The following is a 22,185-nucleotide window of genomic DNA, read 5'->3' on the forward strand; positions in this document are numbered from 1 at the left end:
TTCTTTCTTTCTTTCTTTCTTTCTTTCTCTTTCTTTCTTTCTTCTCTCTCTCTCTCTTTCTTTCTCTCTTTCTTCTCTCTCTCTGTCTCTCTTTCTTTCTCTCTTTCTTTCTCTCTCTCTCTCTCTCTCTCTCTCTCTCTCTCTCTCTCTCTCTCTCTCTCTCTCTCTCTTTCCAATGAGGGTTAAGTGACTTGCCCAGGGTCACACAGATAGTAAGTGTCTGAGGCCGGATTTGAACTCAGGTCCTCCTGCCTCCAGGGCTGGTGCTCTATCCACTGCTCCACCGAGCTGCCCCTTTTTGTTTCTTTTTTTCCCTAAATCTTTTCAATTACACCTTCCTTTACTGTTCTTGGATGTGGCCTCCGAGACCAAACAAAACCAGTTTAACCTCTCCTCGGTAGGACCCTTCTATTTTCCACGTCAACCTTCCTTCCAAGAATCCTATATGGCACAGATCTGAGACCCTTCCCCATCCCAGCTGCCCTCCTCTGGATGCTCTAGTTTAACAATGTCCTTCCTAAATTTGGGGTCCCAGAACTGAACTTGACCTTCCAAATGGGGTACGATCAGGGCAGGAGACCATGGGCCTACTTATTAGCTCCCTTGTTCTGGCCAGCTCAGGACAGGGGCCAAGGAGGGCCTCTCAGTGCAGCCTCAGCTCCTTGTTCAACTAAGCCACACGGGCCCTGATGGCCACAAAAACTCCCCAGGAAATGCCTCCTTCATCCCCTACTAAGACAATTGATTTTTTAAGCCCTCCTGTAAGACTTTACCTTTATCCCTATGATTTCTAAGATACCTTCCATCTTTAATTTATCTATTCTGCCTCTCAAAAGAACAAGCCCCTTGAGGGCAAAGACTATTTAAATTTTTTTATTTTCATATGCCCAGTGCCCAGCACATAGTAGGTGCTTCACAAAAGCTTGTTGACCGTCTGACTGATAGACATAAGACTTTTTGGAAAATGGCTGATGAATTAACTCATGGTTGGGGGAGAGGGGAGATGTTCTTAGCTTCCCATCTCTTCTTTCCTCACTTCTCTGGGCTAGAGGCCTTCACTCACGCCACAGTGCAAGTTTCATAAAATCACAGAATCTCATGGCCAGCAGGGGCCTGTGAGAGCATCTGGGTGGCCCAGCCCTGAGCAGAACTGCAGTCTCTCCTACAAAATGTCTCTAAAGGGATCACTGAGCTTCATGATCTCTGGCAAATTATGGTGTCATCTCATATGAGCCCAAACTTGTCTCCCCTAAAGAGATTAGAGCTTACAGGACCATAGTACATATGTAGCTGGTCCTGTGAGGCTATTCGGTCATTCCCTTTATTTTATATATGTGGAAATTAGAGAGGAGCTTAAGGGACTTCTTCAAAACCAGATAGGTGGTTAAGTGACAGGTTCAAACTCACATCCCCTGACTCCAAATTCAGTGTACCAAGTGGCCTTCCTTCTCTCCCCCTTGTCAATCAGTGGCTGAAAGGCCCTAGGAGGAAAGCTCTGACTCGCCCACACATTCCCTGGCTCCCACCTGTTGTTAGTAGGGATTGGAGACAGACCTGGGAGCAGAAGCAGGTGTGACCCACTGCCCAGGGGGCCTTCCTCAAGTTTGCATCCCCTCTAGAGAGCAGCTCAGCATCCTGGGTACTGTCCATTGGTCACTCCCATCTCTGGCCATGTGGCCAGCCCATCTTGTCTACATCTCACTGATGACACCCTCTGTTCCAGGATTTCTTGGCTTTTGTATCCCCAGGGCCTAGGACAGTGTCCAGACCATGGAAGGTACTTAATAAATCCTGCTCCTTGAATTATTTATTATGTGGTGGCACCTGCTTGAACACCCATCATACACCTCTCCACTGCCCCTGGAACTTTGGAGTCCCATGGCTTGCAGACACACAACGGCACGTCCAAAATGTGAGTATTAATTATATATATATATGTGAATTCATTATTGTTATTGTTATCTCAATCAGAGCAAGCCAAGATGCCAAGTTTTTTCAGTAGACAAGAGTCTGATGGGGGTTACGTGAAGTTAACAGAGCCTCCCTTCATGGCCTAGCCCCTCCATGTTAATGACTTTAAGCCTCACGAAGGGATGTCCAGCCAAGTGGAAGCAACCTCAGCTTCTGTAGGGCCTCTGCAGAAAGAAGAGAGAGGTAGGCCCTTATTCATACCAAGACTTGCAGGGACCAAGTTGTGAGCCTGGTCAGAACCCTGCCCTCCTACCCCTGGCCCTTAACTCTACAAGGTTCTGTTCAGGCCATACAGGACAGGCCCAGCTGCTTCATGGGAACCTGGAGCTTCCCCTGCAATGTGAGGGCCCAACTCATTCCCCGACAGGAGAGAAGTAGTGGGGGGAAGTCAGAGGACAGTGAAAGATTCAGCCTGCTAAAGAATGGCCCAAAGTCCCAGTGCCAGAGGTCACCCAGGTTCTTTGGACCAACTCCCTCCTTCATCTCCTGTTTGAAAGGGATGCAGGAAAAAAAGAGGGAAATGGAATGGCGAATTCTCAGCTCTAGGACAGAAATAAGGAAGCAGCTTGGTTTGTGTGTTGTTTTGGTGGGAGAAGGAAGGAAATGGCATGATTAGCACAGTACTGCAAGTGGAGGAACAAAGAAACAGTGACGGGGTGATACATTGTTTCAATAGGTACAATGAGAACCGGGATGGTTTATATGTAGGCTTGGTCACTTTTGGTGAATCTGCTAGAAAGCTTCTTCTGAAAGGAAGTGGGAAGGCCTATCTTTGACAACCCCCCCCCAACTCCAGAATCCTGCCCTCATTCCTCTTCCTGCTTGTCCTCTTCCTTCCCCCTCTTTTCTTGCCCTTCTAAAGGCTGAGGTGGGCTGTGGGGAGTTACCGTGTCCAGGTGAGTGCGCTGGTGCTTCGCCCGGTCGCTGGAGTTACTGAAAGCTTTTGGCAGCCAGGATGCTGGCACAGGTAGGGTTTCTCCCCTGTGTGGCTCCGGAGGTGAATCTTCAGGTTCTCCAGCCGAGAGAAGGCCTTGTTGCATCCTTCAAACTGGATACGAGGAGAGAAAGAGTAATTAAAATGGAGCCAGGCAAAGGTCTCAGAGGGGAATCTGCCAAGTGCCTCTCAGCAGGTATGGGCGGCAAATCCCAACCCAAGAACAGATCGTGCGTGTCCCTCCCTCCTTCTTCTTCCTCCCGCCACCATTTGAAAACATCTGCTGTGATTCCCATTAGAATCTCCTTCCGAAGGGGACAAGGTTATCCTGAAGAGTGAAGCTTGATAGGATTTTTCCCAAACACGACTTTCCAAAGCCTGAGGAGATAGCGGCCAAGAAGGCCTCTTTTCCCCAGGGGAAAAGAGGAACCAGGCGTCACTCCAGGGATCATAGATTAGGGCTGAGAGGGATCTGAGTGGTCATCTGACCCACTCCCGGGGGTCAGACTGGGGAAAGCAGCAGATCTGGAATTCTAACCTTGGTCTAGGATTCCAAATCTGAGGCTAAAGGCAGCAGAAGTGTGGTTGTAGCTGACAAAAAGAGGCCAGCCCTAACCCTGAGATGCTTCTCACCCACTGGATCTGGACCTGTGCTCCTTCCATCATGCAGCCTTGCCTCTCAGAGAGGCAGAAATACTTCCTTAAAAAAAAAAAAAGCAGGAATGCGGACCCTGACTGCTTCCCCAAGCTGGATTTGTGTGCCAATCAAAGAGGACCTTAGGAATGAGGCTCCTAGAGGTTTGAGAATCCACGCCCTCGAATTGGGTACTGGAGGCACAAACTTACAGTCAGGGATTCAACAGGAGTTACAAGGAATTTCTGAATCCCAAATTATACATTTCCTGGACCATGAAACTTGAATCAGCACTGGACAGAGGCAATTAAAAAAATGACAATCTTAGTCTAGGGTACTATTCTGTTGGCTAGGTGGGTATGGTGCCTCACAGCCTCAACTAAGAAAAGTCAGCCTATCCTTGTTAGAGGAAGGACGAAGAGAGCCCAGTAGATGTCTCTGAAGAGCTGACGCGCAGCAGATGTTAGCAGAGAGCAGCTCAGTGACCACAAGATGTGCTACACAGTGAGCTGCCCAGCACTGAAAGACCAGACAAACAGTGCCTACAGAGAGCAGTGCGATGGACCTGACAGAGCAGGTCAGCAGCCGACAGATGGAAGCAAGATTTGCCTTGACCACGCTGGTCCCCTACATGTGCATTTTCCATCTTTCTTGGTCACAAATATTCTCTACGTTTCTTTACTCACTGGTAGTATAGCAACTTGTGGGTGGGGGTAGCCCGTGTGTGCACAGAGGGATCTTTTCTGGATACTTTGGTAGTTTTCCTTCTAATTCTGAAATTCTGTATGTCTATTACTGTACAAGTCTAAAGATCTAGGTTCTAGTGATGGCTAGTTGCCTGCCATTACCTGGTTGTGAGACCCAAGGCAAGTAATTTTCTGGCTCTAGTTATCAATTGACCAATTTCATAGGTGTACCCCACCCTCTCCTTTCTTTCTCTCTCCCCCCCACCTCTCTCTCTCCTCCCTCTCTCTTTCTGTCTCTCTCCCTCCAGTTCCACAGGTCCAACACTTTAGGTTATCCTCAACTCTTCCCTCTACTTTATCACTCATCTATTCAACCAGTGGCCAGGTCTTACTGATTCTGTCTCCACAGCTCCTGTGTCTCTCCTATTCTCTTCATTCAAACAGCCTCAGCCCACATTTGGGCCCTCACGGCCTCCTGCCTGGGTCATTGAAGTCTCTGCTGCTTCCTTTCCCTTTCTTTTATCTCCTTCCCAATGCATCCTTCACACAGCTGCTAAAGTCAGATTCCTAAGGCTTCGTTCTGACCCCATCACTCCTGACCCTTCACTCTTGTAACACCAGTGGTTCCTTATTGCCTGTAGCATAAAGTGCCAACTCCTGTGCTTGGTATTTAAAGCCCTTTATATTTTTATTTATTTATTTATTTATTCATTCATTCATTTATTCTAGGCAATTGGGGTTAAGTGACTTGCCCAGGGTCACACAGCTAGTAAGTGTCAGGTGTTTGGTTTGAGGCCGGATTTGAACTCAGGTCCTCCTGACTCCAGGGCTGGTGCTCTATCCCCTGTGCCACCTAGCTGCCCCTAAAGCCCTTTATAAACGGCCCCAAGCTAACTTTCTAGGTGGATACCACACATCTCTCTTTCACTTACTCTAGGCAGCCTGTTCACTTGACTGTCCAATAAGCATGTGCCACCTTGATTATCCAAACTGGCTTAGCTGCCGTTCCCCAAACATCTCACCCTCCATCTCACCCTCATGCCTTTCTTCAGTCTGTCCTCCAGGCTTGGAACGCTCTCCCTTCTTGCTCCCATCTCTTGCAGCTTCTAGCTCCCTCCCAGGCCCCAATCAAGGTTTGCCTCCTTCCAAGGCCTTTGGGAATGCCTCAGTCCTTAGCGCCCCCTGCCTCCCCAAGTTACTTTCCCTTCTTTTCACTGTTCCTTATTTATTTCCTATTGAACGTTTTCTCAGCCCATTAGAAAGCAAGCTTCTGGTGCCTTGCTTTTGTATCTCAGTACCCAGCATGGTGCCTAGTGTGTGGCAGAAACTTGATAAGTAAATCATTGGCTCCTTTTCCAGGACTCTATACCCCCACTTTTTTTCAGAATAAAATACAAAACCCAAACTTTTCAGAATAATATGAAGTGGGGGTGGGGGGAGACCCGGGATCCAGTCCCAGCCCTTCTATAAACAGCTGGATGGCTGACTGGGCACCGCACTCGGCATCTCTGCTTGCTATTCTCCTCCTAGGTACCCCAGTGCCATGGAGACCCCCATCCAGATCAGACGGCCTAGATTTCTAAGACCGCCTAGCTGACAGCTTAACGTTGTGGGGTTCTGGGGTTTGAACATTCCATTACTCTAGAATTCTGTGACCAATATTCAAGATTTCATGATGCTAATATCCTAGGATTCCCAAGTGCTCCAATCCAACTCTGAGCCATGGGGAATGCCTGTTACTTACGATGGGACGGTTGGATCATCCCTTAAGCACTACTTACACAGCTAAAGCCTCCTGTCTGGGGCAGGTTGTGGCTAGGCTCTCCTGAGCTAGGGATGGACCGCTAAGCTTCTGCGATGCCAATCTGTAATAAATGCCTGGTGTGTGTAGAGTATTTCACGGAGACAAACCCCTTTCTACTGTCCCATTTGATCCTCACAAACAGCCCAGTGAAGTAAGGGGGGAGGGATTTTATTCTCATTTTATAGATGATAATAACTGATATATGTGGGCCCATATATTATTTTTATTATTGTAATATTATATAATTATATATGATATAATTATTATATTATTATAATAACTGACCTATATGTCATATATATAAAACCTTAATATTTATAAACATACGTATTTCACGTATATTCACCTTCCTGGGACTCAGTTTTCTTATCTGTAAAATGGAGGGGTTGGGCTGGATAATCTTTGAGATTATCGTGATCAAATCCTGCCTTAGACACTTAGTAGCTGCATGACCCTGGATAAGTCACTTAACCTTTCAGCCTTAGTTTCCTCACCTGTAAAATGGGAGGTGGTGCGTAGACTCAATGACCTCTAAGTTCCCTCCTAGCAATAAATCTCCCTGCTTTAGTCCTGTGATCTGTGTCCTGAGCCTGAGTGGGGGTATTAGCAATGTTCTGGAGCCATGTTCTCTTCCCTCCCTCAACAGCCCATCTCTCCACACACAGTCACAGATGTCTCCCCGTAAAAGAAACCCACAGGCTTGCTCAGGATTAACCAGACACATCCTGGGCTCGTGCCCTTGGACTGTTTCAGCCGACTGTGACTGTGAGGCTAAGTGCTTAAGAATGGTTTCTTTTATCAGTTTTTTCCCTGGGTGCTAATCCTTACTCTAAGATAGGTGATGACAAGTATGAGCTGGTGCTCATGAGAGTGGGGAGGGCTGATCCCTATGTGGGAAATGAGATTGCCCAAGATTTCATATTGGGTTATGTTTCTTCTCTACCAAAAAGTCCCACAAAGAAATCCCAAATGTATATCAATGAGAAGCCTCACCTAACTTGTATACTAAGTGACTCAGACGGTGTGCTGGCGGCTTGGAGGGAGCAGATCTGTGTCCTACCCTGCTGTTCCTCACTGGGTGATGCCACCTAAGGTACTCTGGTCTTCTGATCTTCCCTTTTTTCATATGGAACATGTAAGTGTTTGTCACTTTTGATTAAAAACCCTTATAACATCTGAAGCAGGGAATCAGCCCAAGTGGCCAACCAGTGTGGGTGTCTCCCAGAGCTGCAGCTGCCCATTTGGGCCCCGGAAAAAGCAGTGACTCCTGAGGAAATGGGCTCTTGCCGCCAGCACCAGCTCTGGGGAACAGATGGGCCACTTGCACTGGGGCCCTCGGCCAGCACCTCCTCAGGGCATAAAACTACTGCTCAGCCCAGCAGGGTCAGGTCTCCACTGGTCACTACTTTGTCTCACTATCTGCAAGTATTTTCCCCCTTCCTCAATACTGGAGTGCCGGACAAATTCCTTGCACCTGTCCTGAAATTCTCTGCTCCTGTGAAAGCCTTGTGGGTCTTTAAAAAAGATTTATGAATATAACTGGAAAGGCCTGGTTGGGTAGGAGAGGTAGGGGTGAGCTTGGGGTCCAACAGCAACAGAGACAGTAGCAGCAGCAGCAGCATTCCTGTAACCTTCAAGGTTTGTTGGGCACTTGATTCATATTATCTCACTGCATCCTCACAAGCACCCTGTCAGGCAGGTGCTGATATCATCCCTATTTTATAGAGGAGGAACTGCAGTCTCAGAGACTTGCCCAAGGGGGTTCCTTCTGCCCCTGGTGCTTTGGGGAAGCCCCATCTGTAAGAGAAGAGGGTTCTGGAAGCTTGGGATACAACTGTGCTCTAAGAAAAGAGGAAGGCAACGGTTTTAGATAAACATGGGAAGACTTGTATGAACTGATGCATAGCGAGGTAAGCAGAACCAGGAGGACAGTGTATACAGGGACAATAACACTGTGAGGACAAACAGCTTTGAAAGCCTTGAGGCCTCTGACCCATTCAATGACCGACCAACATTCTAGAGCACTGCCGATGAACCACACAGCCCACCTCCACACAGAGGCTCAGGCCACAGAAGCGGGCTCAGATTTGTTTGGACGCGACTGAGGTGGGAGTTCGCTTTTTTGACTGTGCACACTGGGTACAAAAGTTTTGTTTGTTTTGTTCCAGTAGGTGCACGGAAGTGAGAGGGGTAAAAATAAATGCTCAACCATTGAAAAAATAAAATTTAACTTAAAAAAAAGAGAGGTTTGCAGATTTAGGGCCAGAAGAATCCTTAGGGGTCATCTACTCTGACCCTCTCCTTTTTTGGCCAAGGGCCAGAGAGGTTAGTGATTTACCCAAGATCACACAGCTAAGTAGGCGGTACAACCTGGAACCCCGCTCCAAAGCAGGTGCCTTCCAGAGGCTCTGCCCACACCTGAAAAAAATGGGAATAAGAGGCTCCAGGAAGCCCAAGGGATCGCTCAGAGAGAGGGAGGAAGAGGCTCAGCTCACAACAGATTCTTCTCAAGCAGCACTTTGGGTACAGGGAGGCTTAAGACTGAAGAGAGACCTGCCTTAGTTTCTGATTCACTATGTGACCACAACCAAGTCACAACCTTTCAGAGCCTGTTTCCTCCTCTGTGCAATGGGCCTATTAATATGTGCCTTCCCTGCAGCCTCTCAGGATTGTTCTGAGGGAGGACAAAACATCTATCCCTATGTACATGAGCAGGCTTAGTATCATTGTATCCATTTTGCAGATGAGGAAACTGAGGCCCTGGGAAACGAAGTGGCTTGTTCCAGGTCCCAGGGCTTATTATTATTATTAAGCACCTGCCCTGTGCCAGACACTGTGTTAGGCACTGAGGATACAAGGACAAAGCATAAAATAATCTCTCCTCCCAAGGAGCCGACATTCCAAGGACACGGTAGAAAGATACCTTCAGCATAAACATATGGTCCATAAATATACGTTTATTTGTTGTTTCAGTCATGCCTGACTCTTCACAGCACCATTTGGGGTCTTCTTGGCAGAGATACCAGAGGGGTTTGCCATTTCCTTCTCCAGCTCATTTTACAGATGAGGAAACTCAGGCAAACCCCGTCAAGTGACTTGGCCAGGGTCACACAGCTAGCAAGTGTCTGAGGGTAGATTTGAACTCAAGAACATGAGAATTCCTGAGTCCAGGTTTGGTGCTCTATGCACTTTGGTGCCACCTAGCAGCCCAGGCTAGAACATAGTAGGTGCTTAATAAATGTTTACTGAATTGAATTTTTTTTTACTTTTCCCCTTTTTCTCATGGATAAAGCTTACTTCGCATACATTTGTTCACATGCGGTTTCTCTCATTAGACTGCAAGCTTCTTCAGAGCAGCGACTGCCTTTGCCTATTTTTGTATCCCTATGCTCAGCACAGCAGGCACTTAGTGTTTATTGATTGACTGATTGATCCTAGGGGTAATAGGGAGGCAGTGGAGTTTATAGAGAGGGAGCAGCAGATGTGTGCTTTAGGAATATTAAGTTGGCAACTGTCTGAAGGATGGGCTGGAGGTAAGGAGACCTGGTGACCTGGGAGGAGCCACTTCCCTTGTGGTCTGTAAATGGTTAGGACTGTCCAAAGCTGGTACAGCCTGGGGGCATACACAAGGGATGCTGGGAGAACAGCCCTGCACAAAGCCTGGGGAGCAAGGGGGAAGCTGGGGCCAGACCGGCTAGCCTTCAGAAAGCAGGTGGGCTATGGACAGCTTTAGATCACCACTGAAGGAGAGTATCACAGCATTCCAGGCTCAAAAGGAACCTCAAAGCCAGTCCAGAGCCTTAAAAGGAGGGTGGTATAATAGATTTGGAGTGAGAGTATCTGGGTTCAAATCCCCCCTCTGATATTACCTGTGAGACCCTGGGCAAGTCCCTTAAACCTCTTTGGGACTCAGTTTCCTCATCTGTGACAAGAGGCAGACAGATGTCACTTAAAGTTTCTTCCAGCTGTAAAATCTACCATCCTATGATGCTTCCACAATGTCTTCCTCACCCCTCAGTTCTGACAACCCCTGTTCTAAGGCCTTGACTTCCCCTTTCCTAAGGCCCTTTCCAGCTCTGACATCCTCTGTTCTCAGGCCCCTCCCAGATCTGACATCCTCTGTTCTAAGGCCCCTCCCAGCCTTCACATCCCCTGTTCTAAGGCCCCTCCCAGCCTTCACATCCCCTGTTCTGAGGCTCATCCCAGCTCTGATACCTCCTGTTCTCAGGCCCTCCCAGCTCTGATATCCCCTGTTCTTAGGCCCCTCCTGACTCTGACATGAATGCTTGCCAGTTATCTCCCCAAGCTGCCCCAGTACCCTCTCTGTTTGTACCAGAGCTAATTAAAAACACAGCCTCATGGCTTGGCTTGATGAGGACACGCTCCGTGAGGCTCCCAGCCTGCCTTACCCAAACAATTTAATGTAATAAGTCCAATTGCCTAAAATGTTTTTCTTTGCTCCCTTCTCACAGCTGAGCTGCACCTGAGGGCCGAGGCGGTCCAGGCGGTTTTTCTCAGGTTTCATGCTGGGCTGTGTCTGGAATACCTGTCACTGACAGGGTCAGAAGCAGCCAACTGTGAAGGTAGTGGCAGTGGCGGCAGCGGCAAGAGACATTCATGTTGGAAATGAGTTATGGGGCGGGGGGGAGGCCAGGCCTGAGGAGAGGCTGTGTGCCCCCTGCAGAAACCCTCATTAATGCCCACCTTGGCCAGGGGGCCGGCTGAACAGGCCACCTTTTATTAACGGACCAAAGAGGCCAGAGCAGGTCAGAGCGGCCCAGAAGGCCCGAGGCTCTCTGGGGCATTTCTGTTATCAAAAGGAAATCTGCGCCTGGTCAAAGTCGCCCTGGCCAGGCTGTGCTCTGCTGCCCTTGTGTGGACGGCCTATGGGCCGGAGACACCTGGTCATTCTGTGGCCAAACGATGGAGAAGACGCTGAGGCCACTGTGCAGAGCTGAACAAGGTTCTTTCCCTCTCTGGGCCTCACAGCATGAAGTCTGGGTGGAAAGACAAGGTCATACACAATGTGACGGTCTGTGTGAGCCTCTGACTCCCAGGCTCCTGCCCCAGAGCCCACCCTCTAAGGGACCTGGGGGCCAGGCGGTGAGTCAGCTGGGGGTTGAAAAGGGATTTTCTTCTTTCTTTGGGGCACTGGATCAGGCCCTTTCCCCAAGTTTTCTTTACTTTGTACATCCTCTGTATCCATTTTTCTGCAGGGATACTATTCCTTCCTAATAGAATGGCAAGGGTAAGGATTATTTCATTTTCGTATTTATTTTCAGGGTCATGCACTGACCGCACCTGACACATCGGTGGCCCATGATCAACGTGTGCTGAACTGAATGGAGGGGCACCTCCTGAAAGAAGGCGGAAGGGTGGCAGCTCCGAGACAACACAAGAGGGGAGGGCTTCGAAATCCCTCTGGCCACAGTTCAAAAGCTCAGAGAAAAGCAGCATTGTGTCACAGGGGTGGAGAACCAGCGGCCTGGAGGCCACATGCAGCCCTCTAGGGCCTAGATGGTAGGTCCCCCGCCTCGGTTGAGACAAACTCAGATTAAACAGCATCTGCAGTTATCCCTGGCTCCTCACCCTGTCTCATTCCGCATATCTAATCAGTTGCTTCCTAATAACTATGGGCCGAGAGAGAGCTTCAAAAGCTTGGGACGGCTTGGCCTGGCTCTGTTCAGCTCTGATGCTAGTCTTAAGAGTTGAAATTAACTGGCAAAGCCCCCAGAACTCGATGAACCCCTTGAAATAACATAATCATTCAACTGATCTACATTTCTTAAGGTTAGCCCCAGGCACTGTGCTAGGTGGTTCAAAGACAAAAAATGTGATGATCTCTGTAGTTGTGAATATAAGAGACTGCCTCCTCTAGGGTCACACAGCTAGTAACTGTCTGGGGCTCCATTTGAACTCAGGAAGATGAGTCTTCCCAATTCCAGGCCCGGTACTCTATCCACTGCAGTGCCACCTAGCGGCCCTTAGATCCCTGGCTCTATTTCTTTGGAGGTAAGGAGACATGGAGTAAATCTCTCCTTGATCACTGACTACCTTTTTAACTTTGAGAAACGCACTTACCTTTTCTTGGCATCGTTTGCTCAGCTGTTAAGAAAGGATAATGCCCCCTGTCCCACTTATGACAAGGATGTTGTGGGATCAGAAAAGGTCCTGTATACACAGCGATGTGCAGACCTTCCTGTACTCGGCAATGTTAGCTGTGTATAAAGGTTATGCTGCAGATTGTATTTTTCACCCTCCCCCTCTTAAATTTCCAACTTTTCCTTATCTGCACAAATCTTCCTCATCCTTAAAAAAAACCCAACCCAAAATTTATTAGACCCAACCATCTCCTCAAGCCATCCTGCTCTATCTCACTTCCCTTCCTCAGCTAGAATAAGCTGCCTCCTGGACCCTTTGGAAACTGGCTTCCATCATCACCCCTCAATGGAAACTGGTCCTCTCTCCGAAGTTACCAGTGATCTCACTACCAAATCTGACGCCTTCATTCTCTTCTACCTCTGCTGCCTTTAACTCTGTTGTCTACTCTCTTTTGATTACTCTTTCCTGGCTGGGATTTTGGTGACATTGCTTTCTTCTGGCTCTCCTTCCATGTGTCTGATTACTCCTTCTCTGGCTCCTTTGGGGGCACATATCCATAACAACCCCTAACTCAGCATGTTCCCCAAGGCTGTCCTAAAACCTGCACGCTCTTCTCTCCCTCTCTCTGTCTCTCTGTCTCTCTCTCTCTCTGTCTCTCTCTCTCTCTCTCTGTCTCTCTCTCTCTCTCTCTCTGTCTCTCTCTCTCTCTCTCTCTCTCTCTCTCTCTCTCTCTCTCTCTCACACACACACACACACCCCTCTCATTGCTCTCCAAGGTTTAACTACCATCTCTAGCCTCATGACTCCCAGATCTATACATCTAGCCTGTCTCTCCTCCCTTGAGCTTACTTTCCACATTGCCTGTTGCCCATCGGCCATGTCAAACTGGATATACCAGAGACATCTCCAACACAACATGCCTAAAATGGCACTCATTATTCCCATCCTCCACACTTCCCTATTTCTGTCCAACGAACCACCACCCTTCTAGTCCCCAAAGATCTAATCACAACTATCTCAGGCTCCTCACCCTCTCTCATTCCGCATATCTAATCAGTTGCTAAATCTTGTCATTTTTCCTCAAACTCCACAATCTGTTAAATTTGAGCACTTTTCTCCACTCAGAAGCACCCTCTTGTAGGAGAGAAAGGACACAGCAGTTCTCCTTCCTAACTACCCTCCCCCCTTTAGAACATCAGCTTGGGCAGCGAGGTGGCGCAGTGGATAGAGCACCGGCCCTAAAGTCAGGAGGACCTGAGTTCAAATCCAGCCTCAGACCAAATACTTGATACTTACTAGCTGTGTGACCCCGGGCAAGTCACTTAACCCCAATTGCCTTAAAAAGGCAATTTTTTGATAATAATACAGTCAGTTGAGTGGCCAGATATAAAGAAGAGTTATTAGGGTCCATTGTCAATGTGGCAAGAGATCTCTAGTGAGGTATCCCAGGGATCTATGCTTGGCCCTTGTACTGTTGAACATTTGATGCTTACTAGCTGTGTGACCCTGGGCAAGTCACTTAACCCCAACTGCCTTAAAAAGAAAAAAAAAAGAATGTCAGCTCTTGACAGTAGGAGTTTTTAAATTCTTTATACATATATCCTGAGTGCCCAGCACAGGACCTGGCATTGAGTAGGCACTTAAGCTAGGTGGTGCAGTGGATAGAGTGCCAGGCTTGGAGATAGGAAGATCTGAGTTCAAATCCAGCCTCAGATACTTAATATGTGTGACCTTGGGCAAGTCACTTGACCTTGTTTGCCTCAGTTTCCTCATCTTTAAAATGAGCTGGAGAAGGAAATGGCAAACCACTCTAGTATCTTTGCCAAGAAAAACCCAAATGGAGTCACAAAGATTTGTACAAGTCTGAAATGGGCAAATAATAACAACATTTATCAAATGCCTATTATGTGCCAGGCACTGTGCCACATGCCAGGGATACAAAAAGAGACAAAAGACAGTTCTTGCCTTCAAGGAGCTTGCAATCCACGCTTATCTATGCATACCTTTATCTGAGTCATTGATGAAAGTGTTCAACAGTACAAGGGCCAAGCATAGATCCCTGGGATACCTCATGAGAGACCTCTTGCCACGCTAACAATGGACCCTAATAACTCTTCTTTACATCTTGCCACTCAACTGACCGTATCATTGTCAAATCTATTCTCTATATCTTTTCCAAAACAGCAGCGTGAGTCACTTTACCCAAAGCTTTGCTAAAATCGAGGTACACTCTATCCATAACAATCTCCTAATCTGTTGGCTTAGTGGCCTTCTGAAAAAAGGCAATGGGAAGAGTCTGGTATGACCTGTTCCTGATGAAGCCAGGCTGGCTCTTGGAGGTCACTGCTTCCTTTTCTGGATGCTCGCTAACCATCCCTTCAATGTTCTGTTCAAGAGTGTTTTCAGGAATCGAGATCAAGCTCACTGGCCTTGTAGCTTTCAGTCTTTGCTCCCTTCCCTTTTATGAGAATCACGACAGTGTTTGCTCTACTCTGACGGTACCTCTCCTGTTCTCCATGTCCTTCACGTGTCCCTAACCAGGAGCTCAGCAGTCATGGACAGTTCTTCCAGGACCCAAAGACGGGGTTCCTTTGGGCCAGGTGACTTGGCTTCCTCCAGAAAGCTTGGGGCTCTCTTCCTACCCCCTTCTTTCTCTTGGGTATTAGCTCAAGATCAGTCATTTTTGTTCTCTCATTTCCAGGGTAAAAGTTCTTCCTCTATTCTGTTATCATTGTCTCTTCTACCCCAAGCAAAGATCCCATCCTTGCAGTGATCCTCCTTTTTCTTACAATATAGATTAAAAACAACCCTGTTTTTGTTGTCCTAATTTGTCCACCAACCTCAGTTCCTTCTGTGCTTTATCACTTCTGGCGCTTTCTTAACAGGACTGTGCTGCATTCTTATATTTATTTTCTACTAACCCATCCTTCTTTCCATCTTTTGTACATTTTTAATTTTTTAAAATAATTTCAAATTTTTATCTTTTTGGAGTTAAGTGACTTGCCCAGCTAGTAAGTGTCAAGTGTCTGAGGTCACATTTGAACTCAGATCCTCCTGACTCCAAAGCCAGAGCTCCATGCTCTGTGCCACCTAGCTGCCCCTTTTGTACATTCTTTAAAAAGTCGAGGTTGGCTGGGGAGCTCCCTGGGCATTCACATCAGTTTAATGAAACAAATCCCAATGTTGCCCAGGGTCACACAGCTGGGAAGGGTCTGAGGCTGAACTTGAACTCAGGAAGATGAGTCTGAGGGCCCAGGCCTCTATCTGCCGCACCACCTAGTGACACAGGTTTTATCCCACCAAACCCCAGTGACATTATGAAGTCAAACGTGTCTCCTTATGTTAGGATATCTAGTTCCTGAACTTTGAGCATTTGGGTATAGACATCTGAGGCCATGGTTCCTTTTGGGGATTTGTCTCTTGTATCTAACAGGTGGCCTTCTCTTTCTCCTATCCCTTTGAGTTGGAGATGAGAAAGGTTGGGAAGGAGAAGGCCTTTTTTCCAGAGCATCTGCTTAATTTGTAATTAGGAAATATTCAGAGGGCCCATTCAGGCTATTCAGCTGGGGCCAAGATTGAAGTCATGGCCCCGAGGTTGGGGTACTGCCGCGTCTTAGTGACAAAGCCGTGGACAGGACTATGGCTTTTACCTGCCACTACCAAAGGTTTAATCCCCTGGGGTGGCTCCGACCCTCTACTGTGCTTCCTTGGGCAGGGGAAAGAACGAGTGGGTGCTGTTTATTAAGAGCAGAAAAATCCACAGACCTTGTGAGACCCTGAATTCACAGATTCACAGAATGTCAAACATGGGAGACACCTCAGAACAGAGAATGTCAGCGTTTGGGGAGCCCTTAGAATATGGAATGTGGATGAGAACAGACTTTCAGCTGGGAGGGAGATCAGAGCACAAAGTGACAGAAGGGAGAGGCTCCTCGGAGACCACCAAGTCTAAGCCCCCATTCTGCCAAGGAAAGTGAGGCACAGACGGGGTCTGAGATGTGCCAAGGTCCCACAGCATACAACGGGCAGAGCTGAGCCTTGACCCCAGGCCTGCCCAGCTCTTCCTGCAGCACCAAAGGGGGAGAGGGCAAAAACTGGAACAGTGTAGATGGTGGGGGTGGGGTGGGTGGGGAAACAGTTGTGCCTGATGAACAGAGCAGGGTTGATTCTTGAAAGGGTCGATTCCCACATGTGTGGCATGTTACAAAAGAAGATTCCAATAAAGGGGGAAAAAAGGGATGAAGAGAACCGTGAAGTCTCAAAACATCTGGCGTTTTATAGTAACAAGCAGGGCAAAATCAAACCCCCCCTGCATCCATTACCGCCCGCCCGAGCTGAATAGAACTGGCGGGATGGGAGATGAAAGCCCAGGAGAAGAGGGAGGTCTGGGGGGCACTCTTCTCTGTATGGCCGACTTCAGACTCAGTGGAATCAGGCATGGGGGGGGGGGCACGTCCAAGGTTCCATCTGCCCAGGCCCACTGGTCACTGGTAATGTGGTGGGGTAGGAGCTCATTAACCCTTTCTCTGCTGGTGTGCATCATACACCCAGAGAGACAGAGGTCTCAGGGGCTCCTGGGCTCAAACCAGGAATCTGGAAAGAAAGTTCCATGGTGGACAGTTTCAGGGAATCCAGCAAAGGGAACAACGAGGAGGCCGCCCAGCAAAGGAAATGCCTTCTCTTAGCAGCACTGGCCAATGACTTTGGCTTCTAACCAAACAAATGCATTTCTAGTTAAGGGTAAAATAGATTGAGTTACAAGAGGCTGGCGAGGCCATTCTGGGACCCACTTCCCCATTCTGTTGAGAATTCTCAGTTACTTTACAAGAATTATGGGGATGGCAGAGACCATACCCAAAACACTGGTTTTTTTCACCATTTTTCTAAACCCCCCAAACCCTCTCAGCCAAGAGAAAGCCCACCCTTTGTGGACCATTGGCTGATTATCTGCTGGGCCATCTTTTTGCTCTAGGCCCTCCAGGGATGGCTCTTTGTCCCAATCCCCACTCCAGGCCAGCTGCCATTTCTGAGGCTAAATCCGGCTCAGGCTTCCTTAGGAGCTGCTCTTTCCCTCATCCTCCCGGGGCGGTTCAGTGTATCTCCCCTCCTCCAGGGTCCACTGAGATCATTTCTGCCAAGGGCTTAGGAGTGCACCACGGCACATAGTAAGTGCTTGCCTTCCAGGACGGCTTCCCAGAGCAGCCTCTCCACGCCCACGCTCAGCTAAAAGTCATCTCTCCCTCTTCTCATTCCTCCTTCAAGACTCAGGTCCAGAGGCCTTTGATACTCTCCTCCCACCCCCAGGCTCTTGGAGCAGGGCTTCTTAACCTGTGGTCTAGGAACTTGTTTTTAAAAATATTCTGATAACTTTACTGCAATATAATTGGCTTCCTTTGTAAAAACCTGATTCTGAGAAAGAAACACGCATTTATTAAAAGTCTACCAAGTGCCAGACTCTTTGCTAACGCTTGACAAATATCTCAACCCCATTTTACAGCTGAGGAGACTGAGGCAGACAGAAGTTAAGTGATTTGACCAGGGTCACACAGCTAGTGAGTGTCTGAGGCTGGATTTGAACTCAGGTCTTCCTGACTCCAGGGCCAGGGCTCTGTTCACTGTACCAGGCTGACAAAGGGTTCTTTCAGTCTTTCCAAAAGGCTAAGAATCCCTGTGTTTAAAAGTCTTTCTTCTATGGGATGAAGGAGAGGTAGAAGGGAGATGGATACAGGGGAAATTTAGGGGATATAAAACAAACAATATCAATAAAATTAATTTTGAAATAACATTATAGCCTCTAGGCTGACTTTGTATGTAAAAATTATTTACATAACTTAATTATGTTATTTGCATAATCTAGGGACCGATATCTGGGCCAGTGCATAGAACTCTGAGCCTGGACTCAGGAAGAACTGAATTCAAATCCAGCCTTAGACACTTACTAGCTGTGTGACCCTGGGCAAGTCACTTACCCTCTGCCTCAGGTTCCTCATCTGTAAAATGGAGACACTAGGAGCACCGACTGCCCGGGGTTGTTGTGAGGATTGAATGAAATAATATTTGTAAACTGCTCAGCACAGTGACTGGCACACAGCAGGTGCCATATAAATGTTAGCTATGATGATGAAGATGACAATGTCTCCCCAAGTAGAATGGGAACTTTTCCTGCTTTTTCTTTGTAACTCCAGTGCTTAGCACAATGTCTGGCACATAAATGCTCATGAACTGATTCAGTCTCAATGCCATACTCTGCCTTCTCCCAGACCCGCCCCCCCCACCCCTCCCCGGCCACTGAACTCCTTCAGAGCAGGCTCTGGGGCTTCTCTGCCCCAGCCCCCAGCCCCCAGCAGTAGCACTGGCCAGAGGGGGTGGGAGGCCCAGAATGAGGAGGCTCAAGGGCCTAAGAATCCGATGTCAGCCTGTGTTCGGCCTGCTCAGCTGAACTTTCCTAATGGGTCTATGGGGGCACAGAACCCCTCCCCTAAATCAGGCTCTAGAGAGGCCCAAGGTAGGGAGGGAGAGGTGAGGTTCTCATGATCCCGGGGCCAGGCAGCCCTTACAAGCGGACAGCACCACACAATTCTCAGAGCCAAGATAGCCAGGAGGCCCAGCTACTTAGGCATGGGAAGTTCACAGGGCCGAATGTGACATCTTTCCCCTTGTACTACAGTACAAGTTTCACAGGCTCGGAAAGTTCTGGTGAGGAGACTCTGTCCACCAGAGCAGATCAACGCCCACTCTCCAAGCCATAAGTCTTGGAGAGACGCCTGAGGGTCTCAGAGCCTCTAAGACCTCTAAGAATCATAAAATCATAGAATCCAAAAGCAATTCCATTCTCTTCTCCTTTTCCAAGATGTCCCTGTCTGATCTCTCTTCTCCTCCTATCTGTGATTAGATTATACTCTTTTTAGGATCAGGACCTCTGCCTTTACTGGCATAGGGTACTCCCATCATGGAAACCCCCTTCCAATGACATAGATCAGCCACTCTTCTGTAACTCAAGAATCTTAGAGTGTGTGGGGGCATTGAGAAGCAGCGACCTGGTCACAAAGTCAGGATAATGACCCCAGATCTCCCTGACTTCCAAGAATTATGACGGTTTTGTTCACTCCTGAGCTCTCAGGTTGGGGTGGGGGTGGGGGGATTGGGAGGGAGACACTGAACCATGTTACCAGTAAGGCCCAGCCCCCCTCAAACCCCAAATGAAATCAGATCTCGAGAGACGACCTGACTTTCTCCATGTGGCAGGACAAGGTTCAGTGGACCTGCTCTAAACACCATGTCTACTCGAGGGCAGATTCGTTTACATTCCTCTATTAGGCCAGCTTTCCCTACAAAACACTGTCCCAATTCATGTGGGCCGAAGAAGGGCCTCCTGCTCCCTGCCCCCCAGGCCAGTTTGGGGAGGCGGCCCACTCTGAGGGAGACAGAACCAGAGAACCGCAGAAAGTTTCCTTTATTTGGTCCAAACTATTCCATCTCTGTGCCTCTGTTTCCCCATCTGTTCAATGAGGGCCTTGTACCAGATGGGCAGGCTTACAGCCTGACAAGGCCTCTGGGGGATAGGGCATGGTGGGCAAGCCCACCCAAAGCCCCCCCGGCCTGCCCCCTCTTTGTCTAGCCCACTCTCTTCTCTCTCTAAATTCTTAATTAACACCTGTTATGGGCAACACATTCCCTCTCTTCCTCTCTTTCTCTCATTCTTTCTTTCTCTGTCTCTTTTTCTCTCTCCTTTCTCTCCTCCTCTCTTTTCTCTCTCCTCTTTCTCTCCTTCCCTTTTTTCTCTCCCCCCTTCTCTCTCCCTCCCTCTTTCTATCCCACCTCTTTTTCTTTCTCCTCTTTATCTTCCCCCTTTCTTTCCCCTCTCCTCTCCCGTACTCCCAATTCCTCCTCTCTTCCCTCCCCCCTTCTCTTTTTTTTTCTTCACCTTCCTCTATCACTTTTTATCTTTCAGATCTATCTCTCCTGCCCCTCCACCACCCTGTCCCTTCTTCTCCCCTTCCCCACAGCCAAAGCTGGAGAGCTAGTCCAGGAGACAGCGCTGTGATGGCCATAGATGCAAGGGGCCTTTCTCTCCCTTTGTCCCCCTTCCTCTGCCCCAATTTCTGTTGAAGCTGCCCAGCCTCAGGCTGAGAGCCCCAGCCAAGAGGTGCCATAGGTGAGGAGCCAAAGCCCTTAACTTCCAGGGCCCAACAGAGTTTCAAGGGAGAAACTTTAACTTCTGTTACAAACTGCATTTGGCTTCATACAGTTCGATGGCCTGATGGGGCTGGCTGGGCTCTGGAGGGCAGGGAACTCTGCCATTTTGTATTGACATTCTGCATGCCTCCTTCAGTGCCTGGACTGGTAGGTGCTTAATAAATGTGTGCTGACTTGCTAACTGACTGACTACTCTGCCAACAGCAGAAACAAAGTAAAAAGCTTCCTGGTTCCCATTCTAGGCCCTCTCCCCACAATTCTTAGCTGCTCCCACATTGCAATGACTCTGTATTGGACTGGTTTTTCTCTTAGTGAATGGTCAGTATTGGCCATTTGGAAAGGGAAGGAGGAGAGGAACAATGGGGCAAAGGAGAGGGCTCCTTGCTCTCCCTCCATCTCCAGACTCTGGGCATTTGCACTGGCTGTGCCCCATGCCTGAAAGGCTCTCCTTCCTCATGTCTGCCTCCTGGTTTCCTTCAAGTTCCAGCTAAAAGCCCACAAGAGGTCTTCCCCAGCCCCTTGCCTCTTTTATTTATCCCGACTACAGCTTGTTTGAACAGGGCTGAGTGTTGTTTCTTCTAACAGACTGTGAACTCCTCAAAAGCAAGAACTCTACTCTACCCTTCCCTGTAGCAACAGTGCCTGGCACATAGCAGGTGCTTAGTAAGCACTGACTGACTGAACAGTGGTTCCAGGACCAGGAAAGAGGGGTTGTGGGGGGAGGCCAAGAGGCCAAGGGTTGAGCACAGCAATGGCTGGTGACAAGTCGAGGGAGACCAGGCCTGGATGTAGGGGTCCTGAGGCACCCACCAGTCAAGGCCTGTGTTCTTGAGGCCAAACGACAAACCAGGCCTGATAGCTGAATCCCATTTACCTGTTAGACACTGCTAGACACTGGTGTTCAATGGGCAGAAGAGGGATGCTACAGATCAGTGGTGTCAAACCCAACCCATGCCGGCTGCATACTGACTTCGAAAACCACTAATTAGCATTCCCTATGTTGCGCTGCATTTTCATTTATTTCATAAACACCCCAAAGTGCATTTTAATCTAGTTTCTGCTCTCTTGCTCTGTAGACTCCTGGGGCCCAAGGGCCAAAGTTTGAAGTCTCTGCTGCAGACAGTTTATGGAGATTTCAGCAAAGCAGGTACAGAGATGCGGGCTCAGTGATGCTGTAAGGGAGGACTCAGAACTGGGTGGGGCAGCGAGGTGGTGCCATAGTGCACAGAGAGCTGGGCCTGGAGTCAGAAAGACTCCTCTTCCTGAGTTCAAATTTGGCCTCGGGCATTTACTAGCTGTATGACCCTGGGCAAGTCACTTCGCCCTGTTTGCCTCAGTTTCCTCATCTATCAAATGAGTCAGAGAAGGAAATGGCAAACCACGCCAGTATCTTTGCCAAGAAACTCCCAAATGGGGTCATGGGGAGTTGGACACAACGTAAGCAAACATCTGCCTCCTAGCATTGAGAGCTGACCACAGGTGCTGCAGGCTGCCCTCTGGGGGTGCTGGAGGTCTTCAGGTAAAGGTTACAGAGAGGGCTCCTCTTTAGGTAGGGGTCAGAAGAGATGCCTTGAAGGTCCCTTCTGGCTCTAAGCCTAGGGTCTAAGTGGGCCACAAGACGGGAATGATCTCAGCTGAAAGGCTAAGTAATCTGAGGGTGTCTAGCCCAGTGAGAAGCTACAAAAGCAGATTTCTGCTCCAATGAACGAATGATTTGAAATGCACTTATTAAGCATGAATTAAAATAAAGCAAAGGCCTTGCTTAAGCACAGAGTCCCTGCCTATAAGAGGCTTATTATATTCAGATATCCAAGCTAAAAGTGAGATGGCCTGCCCTGGGAGGTGATGAGTTCTTCAT

The 22,185-nt window shown here is 48.4% G+C and overlaps 1 protein-coding gene across 1 annotated transcript in view; it reads right to left on the bottom strand.

Annotated features, from left to right (window-relative positions):
• The window catches only part of GLIS1 (GLIS family zinc finger 1), a 265,928-nt gene that overhangs the window by 38,291 nt on the left and 205,452 nt on the right, over positions 1-22,185 (bottom strand). The window contains 2 exon segments of the mRNA XM_020987813.2: positions 2,859-2,911; positions 2,914-3,019. Of these exon segments, the coding sequence (XP_020843472.2) occupies positions 2,859-2,911; positions 2,914-3,019 (159 nt within the window).

This window comes from Phascolarctos cinereus, unplaced genomic scaffold (assembly GCF_003287225.1).
Source record: "Phascolarctos cinereus isolate Bilbo 61053 unplaced genomic scaffold, phaCin_HiC Scaffold_5;HRSCAF=322, whole genome shotgun sequence".
NCBI classification, from domain to species: Eukaryota; Metazoa; Chordata; class Mammalia; order Diprotodontia; family Phascolarctidae; genus Phascolarctos; species Phascolarctos cinereus.